Source organism: Ailuropoda melanoleuca, chromosome 3, assembly GCF_002007445.2.
Source record: "Ailuropoda melanoleuca isolate Jingjing chromosome 3, ASM200744v2, whole genome shotgun sequence".
NCBI classification, from domain to species: domain Eukaryota; kingdom Metazoa; phylum Chordata; class Mammalia; order Carnivora; family Ursidae; genus Ailuropoda; species Ailuropoda melanoleuca.
In genome coordinates, this window is record NC_048220.1 from 35,091,865 (window position 1) to 35,115,297 (window position 23,433).

Here is a 23,433-nt window from a genome sequence, read left to right on the forward strand (position 1 = left end):
CGTCAAAGCCAGGTTCATTTCCATTACACTGTGTAGTTGCAAAGACAGGAATAGAAACAAATTTCCTGACTCCCTGTTCCATTCTCTTTCTATTAAGCTATGATGGATTCAGTTTTCTAATCTGTAACAATAATGTAGTGTGAGCTTGCTTGCCATAGGCACTCATTTTACTAAACCATTGGAAAGAAACAAAGCACAGACCTTGAAACCAATGATTACACTTTTAGAGGAAATAAGTTATTTCATAAAAAAAAGAAAATATTCTGGGTTTGATGGTCTTCAGAATATTGACATCATCCTCAAATTGTCTAACCTTAGATCAGTTTTCTAGAAGAAACTCCAACAGTGCTTTGATCCCATAAAGGCCCAAACTTACCTGTTGTGGATGTGGAGACCCTTTGGAGTACTGGAATCAAACCATTTGGCTCTGCCTTTTGCATAATATTTGAGGTGATTTCTTGAGCTATTAGAGTAGAATAAGCTGGTAAACAAAAGGCATTACTTATAAAATGGATGAAGGAACTAAGGAGAAGATACTTTCTCTGGAAAAATGTTACATTGATAAATTTATATTTTTAAGTATTTAATTCTTTTCTTCCTGGGAGACTAAATAATGAGTCAATATTGGAGTAAAGTTAATTTAGGGGGAAATTGAGCCACACTTTTCAAACAGTAATTTAGGGAGTGATGGGCTATGGAAAGTTAAAGCTTGAGCCTCTAATGTTTATGAATACTGTGTTTGGTTAGACTAAAAGATAAGGCTTTAGGATAGAAAATATCCTTCAGATTGAGAATTTTTGAAAGTAGTTATGTGCAAACTTCAATTTCACATAGTTTCTGCCTTTATCAATGTGCGATGGAAGCAGTGGATGGAGTTAAAAAAAAAAAAGTGTTGAACTTGTGGTCTTCCTCAAGTACCACCTCTGCCTCTTCCACCTAAACTATGTGCTCTGGAGAAAGTCATTGTCCCTTTTCTGAATTTTGACTTCCCCATGTACTCAATGTTAAAATCTTTCTGGGTTATCTCTTTGAGTTGTTCACTCTAACTTGTACGTGAGTCCGTGGCACTGAATTGAGTCCTTTCAAAACACCTTCAGATGGAAGCACCAGGAATTCTAGCTTCTCTTACTCTTAGCAACTTTCTCCAGAGGTGGGAATCTGTAAGTCTCGACTTGACTAGTAGGATAACCCATCTGTCTTCTTTCCTCCCCTCCCACTTATGAAGGGAGCCCAGTTAGAAACATGCTTGTCTGCAAAGTTATGTCTGGTCTTGGTGAAGAATTCAGTTCTTACATAGGAGTATGGAGCATCAAACTTTAATAGATTTCTTGGACTCAATCTATTGCCTTTTGGGAGAGGTATCATGAAAATATATTAGAACTGTAGAAATAGACACTATCTGTTCAAATCTGCCACCTTGACAGGATGCTAAAGGATGGAAACTATATTAATGTGGTATATTAAGTCTAGCATGACCTAGAACAACTGGTTTTGTAATGTCGGTTGTTATTATGGGTGTCACCAAGTATATAAAAAGTGAGCTGCACTGCCATGGGTTCAGTCTTAGAGCACCAGCTGGTGAGCAATGCACGGAGCCGACTTGTAATTGACTTACATCATCTTCAACATGAAGATAGCCAAAGTGTCAATGCTTCTGACCCTGGCCTTTTGCCTCATACAAGGTGAGCAATTTGCATGTAATCTAAGCCTCTTGCCACACATGGCAAAGCCCTGGGCAGGGACTTGTCTCCCTCCCCCTACTCCTCAAATGTGTATGTGTGTATGTATGTAAGTATGTTTGTGTGATTATACATATATGTTTATGTATAGTCTTGAAATATCTTGCCAAAAACAGAGTTTTGAAGAATTATATATGTGGCTTAATAACTATGTTGTCAACTTTAGACATGGCAAATAGTTTGACATAATCTGAATTTTTATCCATGAGAAATCCTTCTATTAATTCTATATTCATTCTGAAAAGCTAATAGATTCTTCTTCATCTTCCCCTCACCAAGCATATCAATTCATACTGTTAGGAATTATGTATTTGTACATATATATGATACGAAGCATATAAATTCATACTGATAAGAATTATGTATATGATATTTAAAACTTAGATGTATATTTTATAAATAATAATACTATATAAACTATTAAAAATCAAATTCAATCATCTATTCTTATTTGAAAGCAGTAGTGCCTTCTAGCATATTTTATTTTTGTGTTATCAAATCCTAAATGGATTGAAAGTGTTTCTCCTAAAAGGTAAGAGAATTTTGTGGGATGTAGAAGGTAGGTTTTTGTATTTGCTGTTTGAATTTGAAGAGAACATGAATTTCCTAGACTCAATCTTGCTCTGAAGCATTTGTATTTTTTAAAAGAAAATCTCGGAGATGGAGAGTCAGGAGATCATTATACATAAAAGATGCCACTTTCCTAAAATAAGCGTGTAAGTACAAACGGGAGTTTGTTAATGAGAGAGTATAATAGCCTATATTTATTTGGATCTTTGTCAGATCTCTAATTTTTGTAGCTTTAATAAGGAGACAAGAAAGAATTCAGAAACTTTCATTTTATGTGCATATATGATATAAACTATGCTACATTATACTTTCAAATTATAATTGACATGATATATTTGTTATATTATAATTTTAAAAGAGGTCGGCCATACTTTGCTGTGAAAGGATCTCTTTGAAATTAGATATTATGAAGGGGGTAAGAAAGTACATGAGTATTATTTTCCAAAGTAATTTGACTTTTATGAGTGACGAGACCTCTGTGAGTACATGTACTGATTTCCTGGTGCAGTGCCCTCATTTTGTTTGCCATGGTGAATTTTAATGTGTTCAAAAGCAATTTGTGGTTTTATAACATGCAGGCATTAAAATAAGCAAAGCACCGCACTGAGTGAATTGTTTATTTGTTGAATATTTTACATTCCCTTAACTTTGGTTTCTGTACTTTTGTCCCAGATGCTGCCAGTGAGGATGAAAATCAGGTTAGTCCTGCTTTTTCTGTTCATCAAATCCATTCCAAAATCTCTAAAGAAAAATGGCCTGTGGCCAACACCTTCACATTAATAATACAGACATATTATACTGATAGGTACTAATAGCTTTTATTAAAAATACAGAAACAGGTCTTTATGAAGGAAGACATGAATCACACACACACACACACACGCACACAATGTATTAATGATGATGGATGCCTGTAAGAGGCAATCTACCATGCTAAAGGAGTGCTCTCAAATTCCATAAACAAACCAGTGAATTAGTATTGTTCGATTTAATAGCTGAAAAAGTCATGGCAGACACAGAAAGCAGAAATAAGTGTCCTTGTGGTCATTGTTTATAAAGCGGTTGTCTGTACCTTGTATATAGTCAGTGTATATGTTTCATTCAGTAAACATTTACTGAGCATCTGTCATTTGTCAGACCCTGTTTGAATTATTAGGGATAATAGAAAATAAAGAGAATAGACAAGAACCCTCCCCTGTGGCACTTACATATTAGTGGAGGAAAACAGATACGTTAATGAGTAAATTAGTAAAATATGCAGCACATTAAATAATGATTAATGCTAGGAGGAAAATGAAGCAGGATGGAAGATAGGAATTTTGGGGGATGGAGGTGGTATCAGTTCTTCTTAGGATACTCAAGTGTTCTCTGAAAAGATAGTATTAGACCAAGGATCTGAAGGTAGTAAGTCCTGAAGATTTTTGCAGATGACAGCAGATCAGGGAGAAGAACCTGAGATGGTAGAGGCCTTGACTCAGGAGGGTGCTTAGCCAACTCTTAGAGATCTTTTGTTTGAGCAATAAAAGAATCATTTTCTATAGAAGTTAATTATTTTTATCTATTTGGAAAAAAAAAGTCCAGAGCCAAATACACACACACACACACACACACCCCTATGCCAGTAATTCAACACTTAAAATAGTTCTAGGTATATAGTCAATATGTGCCATGTTTCTTAAAAAGCCATGAACATTAAAATAATAAAACAGTAAAACAATGCTTATCTATAATGAAACTCTTAGAACTATTGTTAAAACACTCTCTTGCTATAGTTTACTGTAACAGTTTTTTAAAGAAACTTATTTCAGGAATGTTCTAGAAAATTCCATCATAGCTTTTATTATTTCATCTAAATTTGCTATGTAAGGAGAGTCTCGGAAACCTCTATGGAATAAGCAGGGTAATATAGTAGAGAAGGAAAAAAGTTGGATTTGGGGCAATCAAAGAGCATCTTACTTGCATGTTATACTGGCAAAAAGAAGAGTATTGTAAAATTTCACTGTGCATGAAGCCATAGTTTTCTTTTTCAGAGTCTTTGATAATGGGTGGTGATTCTGGTGGATATTTCTAATTTTGCAACTGTGACTTTTTATACCATTAAACTCTATTTCACTGGAAAATATCTTTTAAAAAAATTTAGCCATCCTTTATGTTGGCATAAGCAAGAACACAAAGAAATAAATATGTCTCTGGAAATATTTCTTACAACAGTCTTTGTATATTTCATCAGAAGTGAAAGCTACTGATTTAGTCTTTCTTATGGTGCTGGAATTTTTATTTTCCAAATTCAGTAGTTTGAGTTCTTATAGTGCCAGAAAAGCATATTGAATGTTATAAACACGAGCCAGCATAGCACAGAAAAGCACCATAGTGCCCTGCAAGGATCTTTACCTTATACTTAAATTTGTCATCACATTATTATAAAGCCAAAAGGAGCTTGTTAGTGCCCTAAGACAGAGTGGGGGTGATGCCAGCTCCTGGGGGATTTTATTCTGCTGAAGGAGGGTGGGCTACAGAGCAGCCAGTTAAGGAAGGAGTTTGGCCCTGGAGGGCTTTAGTTCTTCTGAGATGTGTGGAGAAAATACAAACAACAGCAACAATAACAAAACAAAACAAAATGGGCACAAGCCAAAAGACTGCAAGTAAACACTTGTTGAAAAGCAATCTTCCTACCTCGGGATGTCTTTTCGGTATAGATCTGCTCCTGTTTCAACCCTCCCTCAGGGTTGGGTAATTGAGAGGACATTCCTTCTTTCCCAGGGAAAACCTACTTCCTGCTTTCAATTTGTATGGCCTTTTCCTGTTTGCCAAGAGAATATGTTGGATTATTTCATAACTCAGAAAAACAGCATTGAGTTCTATCTTAACTAATTAAGCTAATTAATCTTAACTTCTCTCTGGGTCTTGGTTGTCCATCTGTAAAAAAAAAAAAAAAAAAAAAAAAAAAAAAAAAAGCGGGTCTTTCTAGAAATTAGGCATTCAGCTCATTGTAATACTGAAGTCCAATTCAGGACTTATCCTGATTGGTAATGTTCTTTTTCAGTCGACCACTAAAAACTACGAAAAGCTTCATTCTAGTGTTTCATGAATCTTTGTTTTCAGTACTTTCTTAAGACCTGCCTTATTAGGGATATGTTTGTTTGTTTTTTTTAATAATATTTTTTATTATATTATGTTAGTCACCATACAGTACATCCCTAATTTTTGATGTAAATTTCCACGATTCATTACTTGTGTATAACACGCAGTGCACCATGCAATACGTACCCTCCTTACTACCCATCACCAGCCTATCCACACCAGGCTCTTCTCTGATTCACAAAGTTAGATTCTAACACAAAGTTAGAATCAGTTATATCCAGCAATCTAAGCAGTAACTTGCAAAGTTGTCGTAAGATACTGTAGCATCAAGAGGCCCAGTCGTCAGTCTGTTGCCAGAAATTATTGCTGTGCTACTCAGATAAGATCACTGGGTGGTGATAATAATTTTGGAGATATTTTTGTAGGTCACCATTGGCAAAATTTCCCAGGGCTAGTCTCTGATATTATTTATTTATTTTTCTTCACCATTAATCATCTGCAAGTGCTACCAATGGCCTCCCATGTTTAAGAGGCTAGGTGAAGCACATTATTACCCATTCGGCGGTAAGCACAGTTTCGGCAAGGATGCTTCCGGCTTATTGCTATATCCATGCACCTAGCTGTATCTGTGACACCTAGCAAAGTAAATTAATACCATAATGAGCTTTTGTTGACTGATTTAATGATTATTTTAAAGATATAGGAGGCTGAACAGAATTCTTTTCTTTTAATTCAATCAATTAACATACAGTATATTATTAGTCTCAGAGATAGAGTTCAGTGATTCATCAATTGTATATAACAACCAGAGCTCATTACATCTCGTGCCCATCACCCTGTTACGGGTGCCGATCACCCTATTACCCCTTTTTTTTTTTTTTTTGGCAAAATCAAAAACTGAGAAACCACAGAACTTAGATTCCAAAGGCCTGCTCTAAAGGCCCACTGGATTTTCTAATAGGGAGTATAACATATTAAATCAGTACTTAGCGAGATAGTGCAAATGCACCATTGATTTTAAGAGTTGACAGATAGCAAGCCTTCCATAAAATATATTGAATTAACCTTTTCAGCAATCCTTTCGTGTTCCTTTTGACAGCCATTATTATTGACCTACTGTGCAGTAGGTATTTTATGTGTGTCATATTCCAATAATAATAATCACAACAATAATAAAAAAGAGACAAAGAAGAGGGGAGGAGGATAATGTCACTATTGATTATCTACTATGTGTCAGGCACTTTGAAAGTTTTACATACTTATAATATTTAAACCTCACAATACTTATGGACCCCATGAAATTATATCCTCTATTTTTACAGATAGGAAAGTTAGCCATGGAGAAGTTAATTTGCTAAGACTATTGGGCTTGTAAATGACAAACCTGAAATATAAGGCAGGTCTTTCCATTTCACTAATTGTTTTGGAAGAAAGCTTATTATGTAGATTTGGAAGCTCCAGCAGACAATCCAGTCATTGCTTTTGTTTGTGTTATTTGTGTCGATTGAGTGAATGGCTTCTATACAAAGCAGGTATTGGTCTTTAAATAATATTGCTCAAGGAAGTTCTTGGAATGTAAAGTCTTGCTTTAATGAGATTTCAGTAAACATGCTTTTTTTCATCTTTTCCTTAGGTAACATGCGATGAGTATCGGGCATTGATGAAAAATGGAAAATTATTTTGTTCCCAAGATAAAAAACTTTTTCAAAGCCCCAGTGGAATAGCCTTCATCAATAGATGTGCCACGTGCAAAATGATACTGTGAGTAAAATTCCTCTTTAAGTGTTTGAGTTACCAGCTATTCTCTGGACTAGTAAATGTATTCTTTTTATCTTCTGTCAAATATATTTTTCTAAATCTTAAAGGTTAATAAATAAAAATGCTTAGCAGATCATTCTGACACCTTTCATCGGGTGAAGTTGGATAAGTGCCACCTACCTGAAAAGATTTTAACAATCACCGAAATGGTGTTCTGAAGCATTCCAGAGGGCCCAGGGTTAATACCTTACATAGTACTTAGTAGTCTTTTGAGGAAGTAGTTCCAATCTGAGTTTCCTGACTCTGGGAAAAAAGAATTCTTTGGTCTGTTAAGCCCTGACTCTGTTGTACCCTCGGGACTGAGGAAAGCCCCCTGGGAATGATGCCAAACTCTCCTTCTGGCAGCCAACCAGTAGAAAGACTTAAGCGGGACACACCCTGATCCTGTGAGCTGCCAGTGTCTTTAGACATTTTGGATTACATGAGGATGACATGGTCTAAAGAATTGATTTTAGCTTCCACCTCTCGGCAGCTCAGGAAGGGTGAGTGTCCTGGAGGTTTACTGACATCTATGCAATGCTTCTTAGCTTAATTTCCTTCTCTTCAATGACACCCAAAGGTTAAAGAAGGCTTGTTATCAATTGAAAATCCTCACATCAAAGTGTTCTAATCAGTTTTTGAACAAGGAGGTCATCTTTACTTTCTGACCACCATCAAAACCTAACACTGATACCAAGCCAATACTAAGCTTATCCATTCAAGATAATTATGTTATTATAATTAGCTTTTTAAATGCCAGATGGTATGTCTCAGGGGATTTAATTTGACATAGTCAGTAATATTGGGATAATGAAGCTGTGATCACACATGCTGCTCCTAGTGAAGAAATTGTGGAAGAGGGAGGAAGAAGGGAAGATTTAGGGGGTGGGGGTGGGGGAGACTCAGGGCAAGCTGAGCAGTTTCTTCTTATTCTCTTGAAAGTTGAATGTAAACCACCAGATGTATTATTTACTATAAAGCTTCCTTCTTGTTATATAGGATGTCTTGATAGGAGACTGAAACTATGAATATAGTACATTTACTGAAAAATAATTTAAAACAAAAATGAAATGCCTTGAGACATACAAGGCAAGTTATTTATCTCGTTGAAATCACTCATTCGATTATTGTTTTTGTTACCTATTTAAATTATGTTGGAATAAACTTGGTTTCTTAAACTGGAAAGGAGATGTACAAGGCATAGAAGCTATCCTTAAATTTCTGAATTTGCTCTATGGGACCTTACAGTCTAGAACCAAAACCAAAAAAGGCAGATAGATTTTGGTTCAGTGTGAATATGGTATTTCAAAGAGACTGTTCGAACAATGGCAAAGATGGCTTTTAGAGTTGGTGACCACCTGGATGTTGGAAGCATTTAAAGGGGTCGGGTGGGGGGGAGTCTGCTGATTGTGCAGTTAAAGGTAGAGATTCTCACCTCCTGTACAGTCATGTCCGAGATATTTTTCAGCATTGAGGAGAGATTGATGGTCGCTTAGCTAATTTCTGCACATACCTACCTCCACATCTGATATACTAGATTGAGCTGAGGAAAAGAGTCAAAATTAAGGTTGACATGTATGCTATTATCCCCCAAATTGGGAAAGCGTGTCTAAGCTATGTTACTCCCTGCTGTTTTCCAGGGAAAAAGAAGCAAAATCCCAGAAAAGGGCCGTCTATTTAACGAGAGCCTCCCGGGCCGCTGCCCCAGAAAAGGTGAGATTATTTGAAGTCAACTTTTCGTAATTGCTTTCAAGATTATGTTTGACTCTATTTAGAGCTATTTGTTTATTTCCTAATTACTAGGTCATACCTGTTGTGAAGCCAGCTACTTAGAAGGGAGGGAACATGGCTTAGTCCAGGGGTGGGCTAAATCTCTGGTACATCTTGTCCATATGCCCAACCCATGACCCAACTCTCAGAAAACACTCTGGGCACTGACAGACGCTAAGAGGTGGAGTAAGTGAGTGTGATATCTGCCTTCCATGGCCATTCCTCATTCCTCCTGTCCTGTCTCAGCTTCAGTAAGAACCTTCATGGAACTATCAGAACTAATTTCAAATGTCAGAATTCTTACTGTCTGTCACTTGGGTAATTTATGTATCTCTGGGGTCTCAATTTTTTCATCTGTGAACTGGAATGTGGATCAAATGAGAAACTAACTTTAAAAAGGCAGATATAGTGTTTAACATATATTAGCAGGCATTTGATTCATTTTTTTTCTTTTATTCTTTTACTTCCTACTGCATGTCCTTTCTGATACCTAGAGAGGTTCTCTAACTCAACTAGAGTTGCTTATTTACATCTATTTTGCAGTTTGGAAAACAGGCTGATATTTGTTTGAGAAAAGTATTCTGTGGTAAAAAAAAAGGTTTTTAATAAAAAATGGAATAAAATGAAAGAAACTGTACAGATTCAAGCCCCCACACAATGATTTCACTTTGTAATTTTTTTATTTCTACAAAGATTTTTTATTTCTACAAAAAAATAAGAATACTAGACCCAGATTGAGGGAAATTTCTGGCCTATACTATGTCACAGTAAGCTGTTGATGAAGCTGGGGGTTATCACTTTGAATCCTGACAACTATTCATAGCACTCCAGATCTTCTTTCTGTCCCTCCTCTCCTGTTCCTGACACATAATTAAAACAATCAGTCAGAGGAGACACACCCAAATTACTGTAACATCCCTGGTCTAACCAAGCTAAAATTTTCCCTATCAACGTTACTTGGAAATGTCTGAGAATCTTAGCCTCCACAGTAAATCTGCTCAACCAAATTCTTGAACTCAGCTGGTCTCACTTTCAAAACAATAACACAGTCACCATTCAATTGGTCAATCACTGCAGATCCTTTATCTGAGCAAAAAGAGCAGCTTCTGTGCTCTACAAAATCTATGGAGATCAGAAAAGTTTCCTGGTAAGTTCCAATTCTGCCTTTAGTTGTCACATTTAGAGAGAAGCTCATTCACTGAGATCTCTTCTCCTTCTCCACCCACTCTTCCCCATCTTTTTCCTTCATGAGAAACTGATCAATGATGTTTTAAGATATAAAATACAAGCAAATGACAAACAAAAAAATGAAATACACACACATACCAATTCTAACAAAACTATTTCTAAATATTGCTACTCAGATGTTTTCACATGTAGACACACATTTACTGAATTTTAATCAAATAAGATTTTTAAGAAATAAAACTTTAAAATTCTAAGACATACCTTTCTGTTATCATTTTATGCATGAGTTATAATTTTTACCTCTTAAGTCCTTACGGTTACTTGTTTTGCTACCTAGGAACGTACTTACTTATAAAGTAAGGTAGTCCATGTTTGGCTGTGGGCCCTTTGGGTAATTTCTGTTTAGATTTTTACTTGTTTATGTTTGAATGGATTCATGTAATTACACTGTTTTTGTTGTTACTTTCCCCTATAAGAGAGAAAAATCTACCTACTTTGTCTGCTTAGATTCCTCCCATCAGAAATCAACCCTGGACGCTCACTTTCAGAATAAGGTGCTCTTCCTGTTCAAGAATTTTCCTCCTACAGCCTCTCTCACTTGCATCATCAATTTCTTCTTCACTAGTACGTCATTTTTTCACTTTCCAATTCTAATATCCAATCCATCTCCAACTCTCATTGCTGTTGTCTCCAAAGTCTTTCTCAAATATGACTTCTTTTCCCCATTTTCATTTCTATCACCCACAGTCCAGTTCCTCATAATCTTTAATGTATTTGGTCCATGTAGAAACTTTTATTTTCTAAATTGATTGATTCACTTATTCAGTACTTCTCATTGATGTAGATTGCCAACTGTGCAGGGTATTAATTTCTTATGTGTGTTTCTGAGTTCCCTACTTTGTTCATATGAGCTCATTGCTTTAATAACTAATAAGGCAGGTCCCCTTTCATTAATTCATCTTTTTCCAAGTTGACTTACCTACGCATAGACATGTATTTTCCCACATATTAGAAATAAAAAGTTTACTGAGTTTATGTAAAATCCAACTTGAGTTTGGGAACCCAAAGTGATTAGGGTACAAAGAATTTATAAATTAATTGAGTAAAATTGACTTTTTATAATATTAACCTGCCCAACTGAAGAGCACAGAATACTTTATCATTAATTCATGGTAATTTCTGTGTACTTTATGAAATCGATTAAGTATTCTCCACAGATTTTTGTAATTTTTGCTAATACCTAGAAAATTAGTCATTTTATTGATTGTTTGGTATTTTGTTGTTTATGGTATTTCTATCTGGTTATTGTTGGTATAGACAAATTCTGTTGATTTCTACAGGTTGATCTCACATTGAACAGCTTTATGATATCTTCTGTTAATTCTGATAGTTTATCTATTAATTCTATCATTTTTTTCTTGGTAGTTGATCACATTATCTGCATAATAGGAGATAATAAGTGTTTTATAACGTTCTTTTCCATTTTATCACTCCTTTATTTCTCTTTCTTTTCTTATATCATTGGCCAGGATCTAGAATTCCATAGTTAAACAGTAGTGATGATAATGAATATCAGATTGCCCTCTCTTCATATATTAAAAGGAATATATCTAGAGTTGTTCCATTAAGTATGTTTACTGTAAGTGGTTTTTAAATAAACTTTAGCAAGTTTAGAAAATTCCTTTCTGTTCTTAATCTTCTGAATCTGTTTTGATCATTATCAAATGTCTTTTCTACAACTATTGAAATAATTTTCTGATTTTTCTCCTTCAGTCTATTAATGTAATAAATTTCTTGATAAATTTGCTTATGTTAAACTTAATATTTTCTTAGGATAAATCATACTTAAGCATAATACATTTTTTATACACTGTTGAATTTGGATAGTTAGTATTTTTTTAGAACATTTGAAGCTATTTTTATAATTAAAATAATTAAAACTATTTATATAATTAAAATTATATTTTATAAATAATTTAATTATTTATAATCAATAATTAATTATAATTATAATTTAATTATTCTTATTTTTATTTAGAAAATTTGCTTATGTTAAACTATTAATGTTTTCTTAGGATAAATCATACTTAACAATAATACATTTTAATACACTGTTGAATTTGAATAGTTAGTATTTTATTTAGAAAATTTGAAACTATTTTTATAATTAAAATAATTAAAACTATATAATTAAAATTATATTTTATAATTATAATTTAATTATTCTTATCTGGTTTTGAAATCAATATAGAATTACTCTGAGTGGTAGCACCTAAGGCTATGGCTGACTAAGGAGGACAGCAAATCCTTTATCCAAAAAGCAACTATAAATTGAGACGAAATTGACCAAAACAACCATAATAGCACTCTGGAAATTGACCAATAGCCTATGTCGCTCTGACAAGCATTTATGCTTGAAAAAGTGCTACATTTTGCTTTGAAACAATGAAGCGTCTATGATATTCTCATTTAGGGATACTCCCATCTCACTCCTGTTGCGTGGTTGGTATGGAGGGTCTACCTTCTTAGGGCAGGCTCTGAGGGTCAGCAACTGCAGTCTTTATTAAAGGAATTTAGAGTAGTGGGCAACAACCATATCCAGAGATGTTTTCAGTGGATGTCATGATCTTCACCAAGAGTAAGGATAGTGGCCTGAAGTTGTAGCATGGTTGAGGCAAGCCTATTTCTGGCTGGGTCTTCACACATGGGCAGCAGAGAGCAAAGATGGACCAAACAATTCACAGAGTTTTAGTCGACCATAAGACTGTGCACAAGCACTTAGAAAACACACATAAAGCAGCTCTTTCTGCCCACTTCCTGTCCCCATACTTTAATAAGACCATTTTTTTTTGCACCGGAAAAGAAAAGAAAAGAAAAGAAAAGAAAAGAAAAGAAAAGAAAAGAAAAGAAAAGACACGTGAAAAAAACCTTAGTGGAAAGCAAATGCTGGGGTGGATGTAAATATATCCTGCATTTTGTATGCCCTCCCCATTATATACAGGCCTATGTATAGGCAGTGGAAGCCTTACTAGCCTGAGGTGTTTGAGCCCAAACTGTGTCTCATCATTGGCCAACCACTAAGTTATAGAGATAAAGAAAGAAAAACCTAGAGAGCCAGTCTTATTTTTTTTTAAGATTTTATTTATTTATTTGGCAGAGAGAGAGACAGCCAGCAAGAGAGGGAACACAGGCAGGGGGAGTGGGAGAGGAAGAAGCAGGCTCCCAGCATGAGAGCCTGATGTGGGGCTCGATCCCAGGACTCTGGGATCACGCTCTGAGCCGAAGGCAGATGCCCAACGACTGAGCCACCCAGGTACCCCAGAGAGCCAGTCTTAAAAAAATAAAACTATAAACATTTTCATAGCAGACACATCAACAGCTGTAAACTGTGGGACAGCAAGAAATCAGAGAATTAACCCAGCCAAATATGCAAATAAACAATAAAAAAGCAAAAATAATCTTTATAGTAAATCATCATCCAGTATTTCCAATCTTGAACAAAAATTATGAAATATGGAAAGTAACTGGAATGTATGACCCATACTCGGGGGGGGGGAAGCCAATGGAAACTATCACTGAGTGTCTCTGGATATTAGTCACAAAGACTTGAAGCAGCTATTTAAAAAATATTCAAATACTGAAGAAAACTGTATTTGAATAATTAAAGGAAAGTATAGTAACAATGAATAAACAAATAGAAATTTTCAGTAGTTAGAGATGGAGATAGACAAAGGTACATATCTCAAGCAGAAATTCTGGAGTTGACAAGCATAACTCAAATAATCCTGGGTAGAGAGGTTCAAAAGCAGCTTCAAGGTTGCATAAGAAAGAATTAGTAGGGGCTCCTGGGTGGCTCAGCCCTTAAGCATCTGCCTTCGGCTCAGGTCATGATCCCAGGGTCCTGGGATCGAGCCCTGCATTGGGCTTCCTGCTCGGTGGGTGGCAAGCCTGCTTCTCCCTCTCACACTCCCCTTGCTTGTGTTCCTTCTCTTGCTGTCTCTCTCTCTCTCTGTCAAATAAATAAATAAAATCTTTAAAAAAAAAAGGAAGAAAGAAGAAAAGAAAGAAGAATTAGCAAACTTGTAGAAAAATCAGTAAAAGTTAATAATAGAAGTAGAGAAAAAATATTGATGAAAAATTGAGTCACAGAGTCTCTGAGGTAGCAAGCATGCCAAAACATATGCAATAGAAATAGCAAAAATAGATAAAATAGACAGAAAGATAATTTCAAGAAATAATGGCCTAAAATGTATCACATTTGATTTAAAAAAATTACTCATTACTTTCAAGAATTTCAGCAAATCCCAAATAGGATAAATATAAAGAGATTGAAACTTAGGCCTATCATGATCAAAATGTTGAAATCAAGAGAAAATTTTTAAAGTGGCAAAAGAAGAACAACACATTCTTTATACTGGTTACAATTAATGACTGGCTTCTCATCTAGAATAGTGAAGGCCAGAGAACAATGGAATGGCATGCTCAAATTGCTGAAAGAAAAAAAAATGTCTATCAAAATTCCATATCCAACAAAATTAATCTACAAAAATTAAGTCAAATAAATATATTTCCAAATCAGTGAAATCTGAGAAAATGTGTTGCCTTCATACCTGTCTTTTAAGTCATAATAAGGATAGTCCTTTAGCTGAAAGGAAATGACTTCTGGGTGGTAACTTGGACTTCCAGAAAGAAATGAAAAGCACCAGAAATGAAAAATATATGTGTTAATATGAACTACTTTATAAATATATTTCCCTTTTTTTCACCTAGTTTCTTTTATTTTTTTTTTAAATTTTTTAAAGATTTTATTTTTCAAGTAATCTCTCTACCCAACATGGGGCTCGAACTCGTGACTCCAAGATCAAGAGTCCCATGCTCTACTGACTGAGTCAGCCAGGTGCCCCTCACCTAGTTTCTTTTAAAGATAAAATATTATATAAAGCAATAATTACAATGCTGTTTTATTGGATATATAGATAAAATATTTAAGATAACTATCGTGCAAAGGAGAATAAAGGAAATAGAGCTGTATTCAGGCAAAGTTTCTGTATTTTGCCAGAATTAAATATTAATCTGTAATAGACTGTGAGAATTTAGGAGGCATATTGCAATTACCAGAAAGAAACTGCAGTTGCAGTTTCTGGTAATTGCAATTACTGGAAAGAAATTGACATATATAGGATACTATTGACACTAGGAACTAACTGAAATATAGAGAGTGTTTCCCTAATGATTGCAGAAGGTACATTTTTTTCAAGGAACAATGAAAAATTCTACAAAATAGACTAAATACTAGGATATAAAATACATCTCAATAAGTTTAAAAGAATTAAAATCATACAAAGTATGTTTCCTGAAAAATAGAATTGAATCGAAAACCAACAAGAGATAGAAGTTAGGGAAATCCCCAAATATTTGGACAATAAGAAGCAGCATACTTCTAAATAACTGACGGATAAAATAAACAATCTTGAGAGAAATTAGAATATAATTTGAACTGAATAAATACAAAAAACACAATTTGAGACTTATGAGTTTAGCTAAAGCATTGTATAGAGCTTTAAATGTCTAAATCAGAGAATTGAAGGAAGGTCACTAATTAATAATCTTAACTTCTACATTAAGAAACTTAGAAAAAGAAGAGCAAACTAAACCTCATCCAAGCAGAAGGAGGGACATAATAAAGATTAGAGCAGAAATCAATAAAATACAAAACATTAAAATAATAGAAAGTTAATAAACCAAATATTGGTCCTTTGAGAAGATTAACAACGCTGGAAAACCTTTAGACAAATTGATCTTAAAAAAGAAGTGAGAGAGCGAAAACAAAGATTACCAAAATTGGGAATGAAATGTGATAACAATATATAACCCTAAAGAAATTATAAGGATTATGATAGAATATTATGAATAAATTTGTGCCAAAAAAGTGGACAACTGACATGAAATAGACAAATTCCTAAAAATACATGAATTACTAAAAACTGACCCAAGAAGAAATAAAAAATCAAAATAGATGTATAGTAAGTAAACAAACTGAATCCATGATTAAGTGAAAGAAAAGTTCAGATTTTATTGCTGACCCCCACCAAACACTGAAAGAAGAAATAATATTAATCTTTTATAGACTCATTCAGGAAATAGAAGAAGTAACACTTACCAGCCAGTATTATTTTCATACAAAATCCAAAAGAAGATATCACAACTACAGAGGACCACTGACAAATATTACTCATAAACATACATAGAAAAATGTTTAACAAAATATTAGCAATGAGAATCCACAACAACAAAACAAAAAGATAAAACCATGACCAAATGGGAATTATTCCAGGAAAGAAAGGTTGGTTTAACCACAGAAAATGTAGTACACCATATTGATAAGGGACAAAACTATATCATTTTTCCAATAGATACAGAAAAGGTATTTAACAAAACCCAACACTCATTCAATATAAAAACACTCTCTCTGTTTCTCTGTCTCTCTGTCTCTCTCTGTGTTTCTCACCACCCACACTCACACGCACGAAACTACCAATAGATAAAAACTTTGTCAGCTGATAAAGGATATCTATCATAAAGCTATAACTAACATCATACTTAATGGTTAGGGAGTGAATACTTTCACCTTAAGATTGAGAAGAAAGCAAAAATGGTTGCTCTCACCACTCTTATTCAACACACCTCTTCTATTCAATGTTGAACTGGAAGGTATAGCCATATAATAAGGCAAAATTTCTTAATTAATTAAAGACATTTTGCTTAGAAGGAAAGTAATTGTTTTTCATTGTAGGGACATGATACTATGTATAGAAAATCCTAAGAATCCATAAAGAGGAACTAGAACTAATAAATGAGTTTAGCAAGATTTCAGTATATAAATCAGTAATGCAAACTCAACTGTATTTCTGTATACTAGCAATGAACAATCCAAAAATTATCATCAAGATGGCAATTGTCCCAAAATTCATCTATAAATTCAACATATTCCCTACAAAAATCCTGGCCGACTTCTTTTTTGGTAAAAATTGACAAGTTGATTTTAATATTTATATAGAAATGTTGGGACGCCTAACAGTAACTGATTTCAAAATGTATTATAAAATGACAGTGAACAAAACAGTATGCTATTGGGGCAAGGACAGGCATAAAGATCAGTGGAGTGGAATGGAATTGATATTCTTTACATTTATGGCCAATTATTTGACTGACTTGTCAAGATAAACAGATGCTTGGAAAATTTAATATCCATAAAAATAAACTTAGATTCTTACCTTACATCATATACAAAAATTAACTCAAAATGAATTGGAGTCTCAAATTTAAGAGCCATAACTATAACATTTCTGGACTAAAACATAACAGAAGAAATTCATGAATTTGGGTTAGACAGAGTTTTTAGATATGAAACCAGAAGCATGATCCATAAATACAAAATTAATAAGTTGGACTTCATCAAAATTGCAGGCATACTTCATTTTATTGCACTTTGCTTATTGTGCTTCTCAGATGTTTTTTACAGATTGAAGGTTTGTGGCGATCCCGCATCAGACAAGTCTAGATGCCATTTTTCCAGTAGTAGTTGCTCATTTCATGTCTCTGTGTCACTCCCGGTAATCCTCGTAATATTTCAAAATTTCGTTATTATAAATTTGTTATGGTTATCTGTGGTCAGTGATCTTCAGTGGAGAACAATGAGATTAATGTTGTTTCCATGGACTGTAATGCAACATCCATTCTGGAGACCATAGGTCAGGGAGTAATTTTTACTTTTAAGTCATATTATTTAAGAAATATACTTAGTTAGGCTCTAGGTGTCATAGATAGCAATTTCTCTGATGGCTTCGGGAAAAGTAAATTGAAAATCTCTAGAAAGGATTCACTATTCTAGATGCCGTTATGAACATTCGTGATTCATGGGAAGAGGTCAAAATACAGCATCAACATTAACAGGAGTTTAGAAGTTAATTTCAACTTTCATGGATGACTTTGAGGGATTTAGGACTTCAGCAGAGGGAACAACTACAGATGTGGTGGAAATAGTAAGAGAACTAGAATTAGAAGTGGAGCCTGAGTGTGACTCAATTATTGCAATCTTATGATAAAACCTGAACATATGAGGAGTCATTTCTTTTTTTTCTCTTAAGATTTTTATTCATTTATTTGAGGGAGGGAAGCAGGGGGAGGTACAGAGAGAGAGAATCTCAAGGAGACTTCTCACTGAGTTCACAGGCCGACATGAGGCTCCATCCCATAAGCCTGAGATCATGACCTGAGCCAGAACCAAGAGTCAGGCACTTAACCAACTGAGCCACTCAGGCGCCCTGAGGAGTCACTTACGTGGGCTCTTGAGCTGGAATCTACTCCTGGAGAAGATGCCGTGAAGATTGTTGAAATTACAATAAAAGATTTAGAATATTCCATAAACTTAGTTGCTGAAGCAGTGGCAGGGTTTGAGAAGATTGACTCCAATTTTGAAAGAAGTTCTGCTGTGGGTAAAATGCAGTCAAATCGCATCACATGCCACAGAGAAATTATTCAAGAAAGGAAGAGTTCATTGATATGGCATACTTGATTGTTGCCTTATTTTAAGAAATTGCAACAGCCGCGCCAACCTTCAGCAACCACCCCGATCAGTGAACAGCCATCAACATTGAGACAGGACCCTCGACTATCAAGAAGATGAAGACTCACTGAAAGCTCAGATGATGATTAGAATTTTTTAGCAAAGAAAGTATCTTTCAATTAAGGTATATACTTCGTGGTTTTTAGACATAATGCTGTGCATACTTAATAGACTACAGTATAGTGTAAACATAACTTTTGCATGTACTGGAAAACCAGAAAATGCATTTGACTTGCCGTATTGCAATATTTGCCTTTTGCGGTGTTCTGGAGCCAAACCTGCAGTGTCTCCAAAGTATGCCTGTACAAACATTTGGGCTTCAGATGAAATCATTGAGGCAATAGAAAAGCAAGTATGGACTGGGAGAAAATATTCATATATGGGGTAAAAGACTTCCATCTACACTATATAAGGAACTCTTGCAACTCAATTATAAGAAGACAGCTCAATTAGAAATAGCCATTACGCTAAAAATATCTTAATGGCTAGTGAGCACTTAAAAAGATGTTTTACATTATTATTATTATGTAGGGACATGCATATTAAAATCACAATGAGGTGCCATTACACACCCACAAGGATGGCTGTAATCATAAAAACAGAAAATACAAAATGTTGTTAAGGTTGTGGACAAGCTGGAACACTTACAGATGACAGGAAGGAGTATTCAAGAGCGCAACTACGTTGGAAGACAGTTTGGCAGCTTCTTAAGAAGTGAAACGTAATTTACCATATGACCTAACAAATTTGGACCTAGGACTCTACCCCACTGAAGTGAAAGCGTATGTCCATACGAAGCCATGCATGTGAATATTCATAGCAGCATTCTTTTTAATAATCCAAAACTGGAAACAATCTAAATGTCTGAAGGTCTGCTGGTGATGGATAAACAAAATGAGCTACATTTATAGAATGAAATATTACTCAGAAACAAAAGGAAACTACCACTGATACCGAAATGACATGGATGAACCTCAGAAACATTTTGCAAACTGCAAGATGCCAGAATCAAACAATTGCATATTTATGATTCCATTTATAAGAAATATCCAGAAAAGGTAAATTATAGTCAGAAAATTCTGTGGCTGCCTAAGGCTAGAGCTGGGAACTGGGATTAACTGCAAATGGGCACAGGGGAAACCTTAAGGTGACAGAAATATTTTAAAAGTGGGTTTTGGTGATGGCTGTACAACTCCATAAATATACCAGAAATCATTGAATTGTACACTTAAAGTTCATGAATTTTATGGTATGTAAGTAAAAGCTCAATAAAACTGTCTACAATTATTTTTCAGTTTACATACCTCCTCAATTTTTGGAATAACTTATAAATTATTATTACTCAATACAAGTTTTCCTTTTTTCTTAACAGTTCAGAAAAATGTATTTTAAAGGTTTTAGTACTTGGGCATTTTGGGGAGGGACTATCTCAGACCGGAATATCAATTGGGTTAATGCTTATTGGTCTATTCATCTTTTCTTATTAAATCACTGTAGGTATTTTACACTTTTTTTGTAGCCACATCTCTATTTTAGTTTTCAGATGTTTTAGCATATAGGTACTGTTATTATACTTTTGTTGTATGTATATCTCAATTTTTATACAGTTAATTACAATGATCATTGCATGTATTTTCATTTCCATCTTCTCTGTCTCTTACCAATTGTCATAGAAATCTGAATATTAGCTTTTTTTCTCTTCTCTATTGTTTTTGTTATCTGTGTCACTTATTCCTATTTCTTTATGTTTGCTCTGCTGCACATTTTGTAATGGATTGAGCAATACCTAGTTTTTAAAATTTAAGAATTTTAAGGTCCTGTGACAAGGGTCTATAAAGACATTAATGATCATCTATCTCAAGATTTGTGCTTGAAGTGTTTCCATTTGTCACTCTTTGCCAAACATTCCTTAATTTTCCTCCCTTCCAAGTAATACATTATTTGATTTTCAAATATGTTGCACTTTGTCTATTTTAAACTAACTTTGATTTTATTGAATTTTGGGCAGAGAACATAGGCCGTATGACTGACATCAGTCCTTTGGAATTTCCTGAGACTTTCTTAGTGACCTAATAAATATTCCACTTTTATAAATATTTCCTATGTCTTGGAAAAAAATGTTTATTTGCTGTTTCTTGGATGTAGTTTTCTATAAAAATTTAATGGCTTAGGCATCTTAATTTTTTCCTTGATCTATCAATTTCTGAGAAGTATATGCTTCTATCCCTAAGTCCAGTTACTGATTTATCTATCACATTTTTTTGGTTGCAGTCTGACGGAGGTAGAGCCTGTACTATTAAGTGAATGTATGCCCAGTGATTGTTACACCTTCATGTTCTGTTTTTCCTTTTACTTTGTATACTGTCCTTTGTCCCTTATGATGCCTTTTGGGCTGAATTCTCTATTTTTAGTATTAATATTACTGCATCTGCTCTCTTCTTATTCATTTTTACCTTGTATCTTTTCTTATCCTATTGTTTTAATATCTGTGTGCTCTTTAATTTTAATTTTCTCTTATCATCCATACCTGGTTTGATCCTGCTTTTTAATTCCGACCACAAATTGTATTTTAATTTGTGTGTTTATCTCATTTACAGATTGTTTTCTGTTGTTCTAAGACTTGGTTCTCCCAATTTTTCATATTTTCAGTTACCAGACTTTTAAAAAAATATTTTAAAAGTAGTTTCTTGCTTCCAGCTTTTCTTTGATGATGAATTAAAGGTTGCATATCTATTTTTGCTCTTAATATGACTCCCTTTAACCAAATATCCATATTTATAAGTATATATCATCACTATTACTAATGTCTTTGTTTATTGTTAATGTCTGTATCTTCTCCCCTAACATATGTTAGCTTGCTTTTATTTGGTTAAAAATCCCTAAACTTCTCTAATTTGTTATTGACCAGATTCTTTGAGTTGCTATGGCTCTTTCTCTGTTTCTCTTGTTTTTTCATTTTTCATTGATTCTAGATATGTTCCCTGTTTCTTCAAATATTTTTCCTATATATGATTGCCTCCTTTTTGGGACTTCTAACTCTATTCACCATGTTCTTTAGATTTTCTCTTCTATTTTAAATTCATTTTCCTTTACTATTGCTTCCCTGAGAGTTTCTTTTTTTCTTTTTTTAAAGATTTTATTTATTAATTCGACAGAGAGAGAGACAGCCAGCGAGAGAGGGAACACAAGCAGGGGGAGTGGGAGAGGAAGAAGCAGGCTCCCAGCGGAGGAGCCTGATGAGGGGCTCGATCCCAGAACGCCGGGATCACGCCCTGAGCCGAAGGCAGACGCTTAACCGCTGTGCCACCCAGGCGCCCCTACCTGAGAGTTTCTTGATCTAATCTTCTGGTTTACAAATTTATTAGGTACTTGTACCTATCCTACTTTTAGTCTTTCTATTGTTTTATTTATTACCATTTAAATATTTTCCATGTCTAAATCTTCTACTTTTTTCCCATTATAACTTTTTTTCTTGTTTCCTATTGCAGATATTTTCTCTTATCTCTCTAAAGCATAGTTATACTCTTGAAAAATTATTTTTCTATGCATTCCAATAATTGTGCTTCAACTGATACTGGATATTGCTCACATTACCATATTTCTTTTATTTTATTCTTCACATATATAGGTATTTTTACTCTAAGATTCCTTAATAGCTTTAGTTATTTTTTTCTGCTGCAGTGAGTGAGATGGTGTTCAAGGCTACACTCAGTCTCTGCCTCTCCTGGTGAGTGTAAGGATAGAAAAAGGGATAAAGCCTAGATCGAAGGTTCTGGAACCAGAGTTGCCCCTCCAGTTTGTTGTCACTCCACCAGGCTGGGAATCCATCTGTAAACTCTCAGAAACTGTTCGCATTAGGAAGAGGTGTCCTCTGTAGGTTGTGACCTACCAGCCCTTGGAGTTTGGAGGGGGAGGTGGGGGTGGAGTGGTAAATACCCACACCTGTTCTCATCACCTCACAGCTGGGCTTTTTATCTGCCCTGTCATCACCCTGCCAACACCTGTGACCTAGTATGCTGCTGTTGCTTTTGCTGGTGAAGGGGGGATAGCAGTGAATGTCCCAAGTTAATAAAATCAATCCATATCACCCATGCTTCGTTAGTTTCTCCAGAAATGACCTTAGAGAGAAAACCAGCAGCTCTCCTGCTTTTCCCTTATGCTTCAGCCACACTTCTTTGTGCCCCTTAAACAGGACAGTCTAGTTTCTATCACAAATCCTTTGCAGTTGCAGTTCTCTATGCCTGGAGTGTCCTTCCCTCAGATCTCTAGTGGCTGGCTTCTCCTCATTAATCTCATTTCACCTCGAATGTTACCTTTACAGAGAGATCTTTTTTGATACTGTATTTAAAATAGCCACCATTCTAGTTATTGTTCAGATTATTTTTAATAGCATTTATTTTAATTTAAAATTATCGTATTTATGGTCTTTACCTTCTCATCAGAATGTAAGTTCCTTAAAGCACATATTCCAATTTTTTTTTTTTTTGGCAGTGTCTTAGTATAGTAGAAGGCCAGAGCCTAGCAAATGTATAGTGGATTTTGAGGAACAAATGAACAACCGAATAAATGAAATAACACATATAACCATTACTTATCTCCACTCTATTTTAACTTCTTCCCAAACAGATGACATGAATAGTGGGTTATGTTCCATAGCTTTTT

General features: G+C 34.7%; 1 protein-coding gene across 1 annotated transcript in view; it reads left to right on the top strand.

Moving 5' to 3' along the window:
• The first annotated feature begins 1,567 nt into the window (after positions 1–1,567).
• Positions 1,568–23,433, top strand: part of SPINK5 (serine peptidase inhibitor Kazal type 5) — an 83,945-nt gene continuing 62,079 nt past the window's right edge. The window contains exons 1-4 of the mRNA XM_019809502.1: positions 1,568–1,682; positions 2,982–3,007; positions 7,024–7,151; positions 8,828–8,900. Of these exons, the coding sequence (XP_019665061.1) occupies positions 1,628–1,682; positions 2,982–3,007; positions 7,024–7,151; positions 8,828–8,900 (282 nt within the window). The 5' untranslated portion in view covers positions 1,568–1,627. The remainder of the gene's footprint in view (positions 1,683–2,981; positions 3,008–7,023; positions 7,152–8,827; positions 8,901–23,433) is intronic.